This window comes from Cherax quadricarinatus, chromosome 43 (genome assembly GCF_038502225.1).
Source record: "Cherax quadricarinatus isolate ZL_2023a chromosome 43, ASM3850222v1, whole genome shotgun sequence".
Lineage (NCBI taxonomy): Eukaryota > Metazoa > Arthropoda > Malacostraca > Decapoda > Parastacidae > Cherax > Cherax quadricarinatus.
Genome location: NC_091334.1, coordinates 26,319,363 through 26,330,727, shown reverse-complemented (window position 1 = coordinate 26,330,727; position 11,365 = coordinate 26,319,363). Strand labels below are relative to the sequence as shown.

The 11,365-nt window shown below is 40.8% G+C and overlaps 1 protein-coding gene across 2 annotated transcripts in view; it reads left to right on the top strand.

Annotated features, from left to right (window-relative positions):
* The window catches only part of LOC128694096 (nucleosome-remodeling factor subunit NURF301-like), a 175,104-nt gene that overhangs the window by 129,536 nt on the left and 34,203 nt on the right, over window positions 1-11,365 (top strand). Inside the window, exons 16-18 of one of the 2 annotated variants that reach the window (XM_070093764.1) lie at window positions 2,212-2,411; window positions 3,283-3,564; window positions 9,465-9,567. In XM_070093764.1, coding sequence (XP_069949865.1) covers window positions 2,212-2,411; window positions 3,283-3,564; window positions 9,465-9,567 — 585 coding nt within the window. The remainder of the gene's footprint in view (window positions 1-2,211; window positions 2,412-3,282; window positions 3,565-9,464; window positions 9,568-11,365) is intronic. The other variant, XM_070093765.1, reaches the window with a different exon arrangement.

The following is an 11,365-nucleotide window of genomic DNA, read 5'->3' as shown; positions in this document are numbered from 1 at the left end:
ACTCCTCTCCTGCAGCCCATGGACCAGCAGGTTATTTCCAACTTCAAGAAACTGTACACAAAAGCTCTGTTTCAAAAGTGCTTTGAAGTGACCACAGACACTCGATTGACTCTAAAAGAGTTTTGGAAGGATCACTTTAATATCCTCAATTGTGTAAACCTTATAGGTAAGGCTTGGGAGGGAGTGACTAAGAGAACCTTGAACTCTGCTTGGAAGAAACTGTGGCCAGAATGTGTAGACAAAAGGGATTTTGAAGGGTTTGAGGCTAACCCTGAGAGGAGTATACCAGTTGAGGAATCAATTGTGGCATTGGGGAAGTCCTTGGGGTTGGAGGTTAGTGGGGATGATGTGGAAGAGTTGGTGGAGGAGGACAATGAAGAACTAACCACTGATGAGCTGATAGATCAACTTCAAGAGCAAGAGGCCAGACCTGGGGAAACTGGTTCAAAGGAGGGGAGAGAGAAATTGAAGGAATTGCCTACTTCAAAGATTAAGGAAATGTGTGCAAAATGGCTTGAAGTGCAAACCTTTTTTGATGAAAATCACCCTCACACAGCTATTGCAAGCCGTGCTGGTGACTATTACACTGACACTGTTGTGAAACACTTTAGGAAAGTCATAAAGGGACGAGAGGTACAGGCCACTATGGACAGATATGTTGTGCGACAGAAGTCCAGTGACTCTGAAGCTGGTCCTAGTGGCATTGAAAGAAGAAGGGAAGCAACCCCGGAAAAGGACTTGACACCTCAAGTCCTAATGGAAGGGGATTCCCCTTCTAAACACTAACACTCTCTCTCCCCTCCTCCCATCCCATCAATCATCACCAGATCTTCAATAAAAGTAAGTGTCATGTAATTGTGCATGCCTTTTTCAGTTTGTGTGTACTAAAATTAACATTTTTTTGTGGTAAAAAAATTTTTTTTCATACTTTTGGGTGTCTTGCATGGATTAATTTTATTTCCATTATTTCTTATGGGGAAAATTCATTCACATACCGAACATTTCGCATAACAGCCAGCCCTCTTGCACGGATTAAGGTCGCTATGCGGGGGTCCACTGTATATATATATATATATATATATATATATATATATATATATATATATATATATATATTCATTTTTATTTATTTATTTATTTATTTATTTATTTATTTATTTATTTATATATTTATTTATTTATTTATTTTTATATATTTATTTATTTTTATTTATTTATTTATTTATATATTTATTTATTTATATATTTATTTATTTATTTATTTATTTATATATTTATTTATTTATTTATTTATTTATTTATTTATTTATATATTTATTATCACACTGGCCGATTCCCACCAAGGCAGGGTGGCCCGAAAAAGAAAAACTTTCACCATCATTCACTCCATCACTGTCTTGCCAGAAGGGTGCTTTACACTACAGTTTTTAAACTGCAACATTAACACCCCTCCTTCAGAGTGCAGGCACTGTACTTCCCATCTCCAGGACTCAAGTCCGGCCTGCCGGTTTCCCTGAACCCCTTCATAAATGTTACTTTGCTCACACTCCAACAGCACGTCAAGTATTAAAAACCATTTGTCTCCATTCACTCCTATCAAACACGCTCATGCATACCTGCTGGAAGTCCAAGCCCCTTGCACACAAAACCTCCTTTACCCCCTCTCTCCAACCTTTCCTAGGCCGACCCCTACCCCGCCTTCCTTCCACTATATATATATATATATACACATATAGTATATATATACATATATAGTATATATATATACATATATACATATATAGTATATATATATATACATATATACATATATAGTATATATATATACATATATACATATATAGTATATATATATATATACATATATACATATATAGTATTATATATATACATATATACATATATATATATATATATATATATATATATATATATATATTATATATATTATATTTATTTATTTATTTATTTATTTATTTATTTATATTTATAATTATTAAGCAAATTATCTAAATTTGCTTGTAACACATAAATGAACTGTAGATATAAATCCAAATGGACTCCTGTTAACCCTTTTGGGGCCTAGTTCCTGGGCCTTTTGTGTATCCATATACTCTTGCACTACCATCCATAGGATGGATATGGGGTGCACAATAAACTAGCCACTCTGGTGGCAAAAATCTAAAATCTTGTCTTGCATTGCTGGTACAGCCATCAAGTCAGCCTTGAGTCGGGAAGACCTGGCGCCGGACATTGAGGAAAAGTTGATGCAGCTGCAGAAGTACAACAGTGAACAGACCAAGAAGGATGAGGACCAGTCGTCGCTGGCCGCCACCACCACCGCTACTGCCACTGCCACCATCAACACCGTCCCCGCCAGGACGGTGCCGTCCAAGCGACCTCGCGAACAAGTCAGTGACTATCTCCCTCGCCCTGGTCTAGGGTTTGGTACCATGCTGTTGTACCTAGTTACCACACTGCTGTACCTTGATATGACACTTGTATCTAGCTACCATGCTGTTGTACCTAGCTACCATATGTTGTACCTAGCTACCAGACTGTTGTACCTAGCTACTACACTGTTGTGCCTAGATACCATACTGTAGTACCTGGCTACCACACTGTAGTACCTAGCTACCACACTGTTGTACCTAGCTACTGCACTGTTGTACCTAGCTATGTAGGTGATGCTCTCACATAACTAGCAGCTGCTATACACTATGATGCTCTCACATAACTAGCACCTGGTAGATGCTAGTTTATGATGCTCTCACATAACTAGCAGCTGCTAGATGCTGATTTATGATGGTTTCACATAACTTGCAGCTGCTAGATGCAGATTTATGATGCTCTCACATTACTAGCAGCTGTTACACACTAGTTTGATGCTCTTACATTACTAGCAGCTGTTACACACTAGTTTGATGCTCTCACATTACTAGCAGCTGCTATACACTAGTTTATGATGCTCTCACTTTACTAGCAGCTGCTACATGCTATAATGCTCTCACTTTACTAGCAGCTGCTACACACTAGTTTATGATGCTCTCACACTAGCAACTACTAGATTCTAGTTTATAGAATTCCTCAATTTTTTTTTATTTTTTAAATCCTTTCTTAATAAAATGTGTTATAACGTGATGGAATTCGTCAGTGTGCCGGTGTTGTTCGCCTGGTCTGGCCAGCGTTGTTTGTCAGGTCTGGCCGACATTGTTCACCAGGTCTGGCCAGTGTCATTTGACAGGTCAGGTGCAGCTTCAAATAACGACTTATTTATTCCAGGATGATAACGATTGGGACCCGGCGGTCAGCAAGGTGCCAGCGCTGGTGACTGTCACAGTGCCAAAACCCCGGCCCAAGAAGCCACGGTCGGAGCAGCGGCCCTCGGAGGCCGGCCGGGCCAGGAGGACAGCGGCAGTGAAGGCTGAGGCCGTGGACGCCAGGAAGAAGCAGGCTGTCCAGCACAAGCTGGAGTCCTTAATGACCAGACACAAAGAACTGCTTAAGAAGGACATTCTCAAGAAGAGAGCACAACTGGAGAAGGAATTACAGGTGGAGATACATGTAGGTATTATGTTGACACATGTAGGTGTTATGTAGACACATGTAGGTATTATGTAGACATGTAAGTATAGCAAGTAACAAAAGTAGGTTGTCAGATTATGTATTGTTGGATAAAAGGTTGACAGGTAGACTACAGGATGTGAATGTGTACCGAAGGGCAACAGATATATCAGATCATTACAGTGGATCCCCGGCTCATGATATTAATCCGTTCCTGAGTGCTCATCGTAAACCAAAATTATCGGAAAGCGAATCAATATTCCCCATAAGAAATAATGGAAATCAAATTAATCCATGCAAGACACCCAAAAGTATGAAAAAAAAACTTTTACCACATGATATATTAAGTTTAATGCAATATGATAATTACAATAACAATAATAACAATAGAATAATTGACACTTATCTTTAATGAAGATCTGGTGATGATTGATGGGATGGGAGGAGGGGAGAGTGTCGAAGTTTTTAATGTTTAGATGGGGAATCCCCCTCCATTAGGACTTGAGGTAGCAAGTCCTTTTCCGGGGTTACTTCCCTTCTTCTTTTAATGCCACTAGGACCAGCTTGAGAGTCACTGGACTTCTGTCGCACAACATATCTGTCCATAGAGGCCTGTACCTCTCGTTCCTTTATGACTTTCCTAAAGTGGTTCACAACATTGTCAGTGTACAGGTTGCCAAAACGGCTTGTAGTAGCTGTGTCAGGGTGATTTTCATCAAAAAAGGTTTGCACTTCAAGCCACTTTGCACATATTTTCTTAATTTCAATAGTCATTAGCACCCTTGGTCTCGATGGGTTGGCACTAGAAGCTTTCTTGGGGCCCATGGTGACTTATTTTGCAGAAACAAGCACCAAAAACAGTGATAATATGGATAATATAGAATGTACCGAATGTATCCTTAGATGCGCGCACACTGGCTGGCTTGTAAACACTGGACATGTCTCGCATGAATCGTATCGCATACCGGGTTTTGTAATGGGAACCGAGGCAAATTTTTTGTGATATAATGCTTCGGATACCGGATTTATTGGATACCGATGGCTTCGCGAACCGGGGGTCCACTGTATTTAGTTGTAGCTACAGTTAGAGTAAGAGGTACAGGGAGAATGGTATCAAAGTAAGAGAGAGGTGAAAGTTTATAAACAAAGGGACGACGAAGTTAGGCTAAGATATGAGCGACTATGGGGAGAAAAGTGGGATAGTTAGAGCATAGTTAGTGGGGGGGGGGTTGAAGAGGAGTAGGATAGTTTTAATAATGCAGTGTTAGAACGCAGGACAGAAGTTTGTGACTCTACAAGGGTGGGTGCAGGAGGAAAGAAGAGTGATTGGTAGAACGATAAGGTAAAAGGTGTGATAATGAAGAAAAATTTCATTTATGAGAAGTGATATAAGAAGTGTGGAGTATATGAAGAGTAAAAGAGAGGTGAAGAGAGTGGTGAGAGAGTACAAAAGGAGAGCAAATGATAGATTGGGTGAGGCACTGTTGATTAATTTTGCTGAGAATAAGAAAAAGTTTAGGAGTGAGATGAATAGGTTAAGAAAGCCTAGGGAACAAATGGGCTTGACAGATAAAAACAGATTAAAGAAGATGATGGGGAGTTGGAGGTATTGGAAAGTTGGTGGGAATATTTTGAGGAACTGTTAATGTTGATGAAGAGAAGGAGGCAGTAATTTCATGCATTGGCCAGGGTGGTATATCATCTTGTAGGAGTGAAGAAAACCAAGATATGAGTGTGGGGGAGGTGCGTGATGGGGGAGGTGCATGATGGGGGAGGTGCGTGATGGGGGAGGTGCGTGATGGGGGAGGTGCGTGAGGCTGTGGGTTGAATGAAAGGGGGGTAAAGCAGCTGGGATTGATGGGATCAAGACAAAAATGTTAAAAGCAGATGGGGATATAGTTTGTGAATGGTTGGTACTTTTGGTCAGTATATGTATGAAAGAGGAGAAGGTACCTAGAGACTGGCAGAGAGCATGCATAGTTCCTTTTATATAAAGGTAAGGGTGACAAGTGTAAATATTACAGGGAAATAAGCCTGTTGAGTATACCAAGTAAAATGTACGGTAGAGTTATTAATGAATTGGAAGTAAGACAGAGAGCAGGATTGCAGATGAACAAGGAGGCATTAAGAAGGGTATGGGATGTGTAGACCAAGGCATATGATAATGTGGATAGGGGAGCAATGTGGCAGATGTTGCAAGTGCATGGAATAGGTATAAAGTTAGTACAGTAGACCCTCAACCAACGGCTTTAATCCATTCCAGAGAGCTAGCGTTTAGTTGAATTAGCCGTTACTCGAATTAATTTTCCCCATAAGAAATAATGGAAATCCAATTAATCCGTATCAGACAGCCAAAAGTAATAACAAAAAAAGATTTTTTTTTAAAAGAATAAATATAAATATACAGAAAACAATGACAAATAAATATAAAGCACTAATAAAATGGATAAATGATCATTTAACATCACACTTACCTTTATTAACTTATCTTCATTGACTCGACTTGTTGTTGTATGACAGACACATAGGAGGCAAGACGGAGGCGAGTTTATTATGCTTCAATATGACACTAGGGTGTTGGGGAGAAGGTGAAATTAAATTATGTGGAATATAATACAAATTGGGAGTTGACACAGTTACTTTTTGCTGATGATACTGTGCTTTTGGGAGGTTCTGAAGACAAGTTGCAAAGGTTAGTGGATGAGTTTGGGAGGAAGACGGGGTGTAAAGGAAGAAAGTTGAAAATGAACATAGATAAGAGTAAGGTAATAAGCGTATCAAATGAGCTAGGTAAAGAAAAAATGGAGGAAGTATGGGAGAAATGAATGCGTTCAGATATTTGGGATTAGACTTGTCAGCAGATGGGTGTATGAAGGACAAAGTAAACCATAGAATTGATAAAGGAAAAAAGGTCTGTGGTGCACTTAGGTATCTTTGGAGACGAAGAACATTATCCATGGAAGCAAAGAAGGAAATGTATGAAAGTATAGTGGTATCAGCAGTTTTATATGGGTGTGAAGTATGGGTTGTGAATGTTGCGGCAAGATGGAGACTGGAGGCGGTGGAGATGTCGTGTCTTAAGGGCAGTGTGTGGAATAAATATTATGCGGAGAATTCGTAGTGTGGAAATCAGGAGGTGTAGTGTTAATAAAAGTATTATTCAAAGGACTGAAGAGGGGTTGTTGAGGTGGTTTGGTTATTTAGCAAAATAGGATGAATTAGAGAGAGTATGTAATGGAAGGAAGAATGGGTAGGGGTCATCCTAGGAAAGGTTGGAGGGAGGGGGTATAGGAGGTTTTGTGGGTGAGAGGCTTGGACTTCCAGCAAGTGTGCTTGAGTGTGTTAGATAGGAGCGAATGGAGGCAAATGGTTTTTGGAACTTGATGAGCTGTTAGCATCTGAGCAGGGTAATATTTTGTGAAGGGATTCAGGGAAACCAGTTAGCCAGACTTGAGTCCTGGAAAAGGAGGGTTTGGAAGGATATCTAAACTATCATATCTAAGCACCTCTGCAAGGACAGTGATAGTGTGAATGATAGTGAAAGTGTTGATTTCTTTTTTTGGTCACCATGCCTCGGTGGGAGATGGTTGACATGTTGAAAAAAATGTAGGTATTGTGTAGACTCATGTATGCATTATGTAGACTTCCAGCAAGCGTGCGTGAGCATGTTAGATAGGAGTGAATGGAGACGAATGGTATTTGGGACCTGACGAGCAGGGTAATATTTAGTGAAGGGATTCAGGGAAACCGGTTATTTTTATATAGCCAGACTTGAGTCTTGGAAATGGGAGGTACAATGCCTGCACTTTAACCCTTTGACTGTTTACGCCGTATAGATACGTCGTACGCGCCACTGTTTCTGACGTATATATACTCATAAATTCTAGCGGCTTCAAATCAAGCAGGAGAAACCTGGTAGGCCCGGGCCACATGTGAGAGAGTGGGTCTGTGTGGTCAGTGTGCACCACATAAAAAATATCCTGCAGCACACAGTGCGTAATGAGAAAAATAAAACTGACCGTTTTTTTGGATTAAAACGCCGACTTTGAGGTGTATTTTCGTATAGTATTTATCGTTGTATTCTCGTTTTCATGGTCTTAGGTGATAAAATGGAAAACATATTAAAGAAATGGAAATGGTTTTCATTACTTTCACGATGAAAACGACCTTGAAACTGAGCTCAAAGTAGCAGAAATGTTCGATTTTTACCAATGTTCAGGAGTAAGCAAATCACACCACACGTTCAATAGACGTCAACTGGGAAGTCTAATATTCTTTCACTAGTGCACTGATATTATTTATACCATTTTTACAATAATGCAGTAGTCTGCATAACAGTAAATTTTGTATTTTTTTGTATGAATAAAAATCAAAATAGAAAGCAATAGTAATATAAGAGGGGCCTAGAAACATGACTAATAAACAGAGGATATGTTATTTTAGTGCCAAGAATGTCTACATTGTTTATTCTGGACTATTTTGAAATTGGCATCTTTTTTAATTTGCGTGAAATTGGCCAAATTGCCAATTTCTGACCACTTTATTGGGTAGTTCAAACCAGTAAATGGGCGGTTTCTTGTACTCAACTGATAGATAAAATGGAGTTCTAAAGAAATAGCTACGAGTTTGGTCAACTGGAACAACGGAATTGGCTAAAAACAGGGCTCAAAGTCGGCGAAATCGCCGATACGTATATGTCGCCGAGACTGCTAACTTCGCGGTAGTTTAATTCCACGAGTTTTCGACCAAATTTCGAACTTTTGGTGTCATTACCATCGGGAAAAGATTCTCTATCATTTCATAAGAAGAATTTTTTTTTTTTTTTTTCAAAAATTTTGCAACATAGAATGACAGTTTCAGAAAGGGGCTTGCGACAGTCAAGGGGTTTGGGATATTGGCAGTTTGGAGGGATATGTTGTGTATCTTTATATGTATATGCTTCTAAACTGTTGTATTCTGAGCACCTCTGCAAAAACAGTGATTATGTGTGAGTGAAGTGAAAGTGTTGAATGATGATGAAAGTATTTTCTTTTTGTGGATTTTCTTTCTTTTTTGGGTCACCCTGCCTCGGTGGGAGACGGCCGACTTGTTGAAGAAAAAAAAATGTAAGTATTATATAGACCTTCGTGTACACATGATTTGGAAGTTATTCTATGCTCATAGCCTGGTGTCAGCACAGGCTGTGGTGTTGCTAGCTGCTAGTACCAACATCAGGTGGACTAGACAGCCAGCAGGATAGTGGTCTGGGCTGGTGTCAGCACATGCTGTAGTGTTGCTAGTATCAACACTGGTGTCAGCACAGACTGGTGCTGCTAGCTGCTAGCACCAAGAGTCGAGTGGACCAGATGGCCAGCAGGATAGTGGTCTGGCCTCAGGTTGGGTCACCAGGGCGGCAAAACCCTCCTCACAGGTCACTGGTAAATCACAGTTCTCTGAAAACGGGCGTTCTGCCCAAAACACAAGTACAGTGAAAGTGGAGTGTCGGCGAACACCCATGGTCGCATTGCAGGTGTTGCCATCATCAACGTACCCGGGTAAGCATGTCTGTAGGGTGTTGGCTATGACCTGTGGCGTAGTTGACACGCTAGTTACACTAGGACCACTAGACCGCAGGTTCAAATCCTGTCGCCCTTCTTGCATATACAGGTGTTTCCTAGTGACAGCCGAGTGGAAAGTTGTTATTAGTGGAAGCCTGGTAAATGTTTTGCTCTCTGGCATGATTGCTGCTATTCTCTTGTTGGATTTGAATTTGTGTTTCAGTTCCCTGAGTTTAGCCTCCCATCTCCCCCTTCCCCAAGTAATGAATAATCCCTACAGGTTTAGTGCTCCCCCAATAATACTATGTACTACTACTAATAGTAATAATGTGTTAGTGGATTAATGAGGCTTGTTGTCCACAGAAGGAATTGTCAGTAGCACGACTACAGTTACAGTTACTGGAGAGAAGCAAGCCAGACACACCACACTCCTCACCCATTGTCTCTCCTCGCAAGAAGAAGTCTGGTGAGTCCCATCACCCATCACCCCATCCATCACCCATTCTCTCTCCTCACAAGTCTGGTGAGTCTCATTACCCATCACCCCATCCATCACCCATTGTCTCTCCTCACAAGTCTGGTGAGTCCCATCACCCCATCCATCACTCATTGCCCCATCTTTTCTCTTCATACTGCGAGAATGTTATGTTAACAACTGGTGACTTAGAATGTTAACAAAGGGTGACTTACAATGTTATGTTAACAACTGATGTCATCTGCAACTGGTTGTTGCACCATCATGCAGGCTCTGCCCACCTCTGATATAAGCTCCTCCTACATTGTAATGATATTAAGTGGTAAATTTAATGTATTAGAAAGAAAAATAGACAGAAAATTAAAAAAAACAAACAAAAAATATATAAAAAATTCACCTCACACTTACGCATACATTTACCTGGCAGGTCATCACCTGATATGTTTCAAGTGGCTATAATTGGCTTTAGAAACATCGTATTACGATGGGGTTTTCACCAAAATGTTCCCAGATACTTACACTATTTTTCTGTAAACAAAACCCAAAATCATATTTTTTCGCATAATTATCTTGACTGCGTCAGAAATTCCCACCACGCTACCCTGAAAGTGTTGGTGTGTGTTGGAATCTGCAACAATGTTGGATTGTATGACAGTGCTGGTGTGTGTTGGAGTATGTGACAGTGTTGGTGTGTATTGGAGTGTGTGACAGTGTTGGTGTGTGTGTGTTGGAATGCGAGTATGTTGGAGTGTGAGTGTGTTGGTGAGTGAGTGTGTTGGTGAGTGAGCGTGTTGGTGTGTGAGCGTGTTGGTGTGTGAGCGTGTTGGTGTGTGAGCGTGTTGGTGTGTGAGCGTGTTGTAGTGTGTGTTGTAGTGTGTGTGTGTGTGTGTGTGTGTGTGTGTGTGTGTGTGTGTGTGTGTGTGTGTGTGTGTGTGTGTGTTGGTGTGTGTGTGTGTGTGTTGGTGTGTGTGTTGGTGTGTGTGTGTGTGTGTGTGTGTGTGTGTGTGTGTGTGTGTGTGTGTGTGTGTTGGTGCATGAGTGTGTTGGTGTGTGAGCGTGTTGGTGTGTGAGCGTGTTGTAGTGTGTGTTGTAGTGTGTGTTGTAGTGTGTGTTGTAGTGTGTGTGTGTGTGTGTGTGTGTGTGTGTGTGTGTGTGTGTGTGTGTGTGTGTGTGTGTGTGTTGGTGTGTGTGTTGGTGTGTGTGTGTGTGTGTGTGTGTGTGTGTGTGTGTGTGTGTGTGTGTGTGTGTGTGTGTGTGTGTGTGTGTGTGTGTGTGTGTGTTGGTGCATGAGTGTGTTGGTGCGTGAGTGTGTTGGAGTGTGAGTGTGTTCCTCCTTGATGCAGGAGACGGAAAATGAGGGTCGGTCAGACAGACAGACAGACAGACAGACAGTCAGATGCTGAGTGATAAATGACAGTATTAAGATACTTATTATATTATTTAACACACTTGTTGTATTATTTAACACACTTGTTGTATTATTTAACACACTTGCTGTATTATTTAACACACTTCAATAACAAGAACATAAAGTGGGACCAAGTAAACCAAGACCTAACCGATATAAGCTGGGAAGATATACTAAGCAACACAGACCCAAACTTATGCCTAGAACAGATTAACTCGGTGGCACTCGATGTATGCACAAGGCTTATTCCTCTAAGAAAAAGGAGGAGTAGATGTAAAATAGAAAGAAACAGGCTCTCCCTGTACAGACGAAGGAAGAGAATAACAGAGCGGCTAAAAGAGGCCAATATATCTGAAATGCGTAGGGAGACACTGGTCAGAG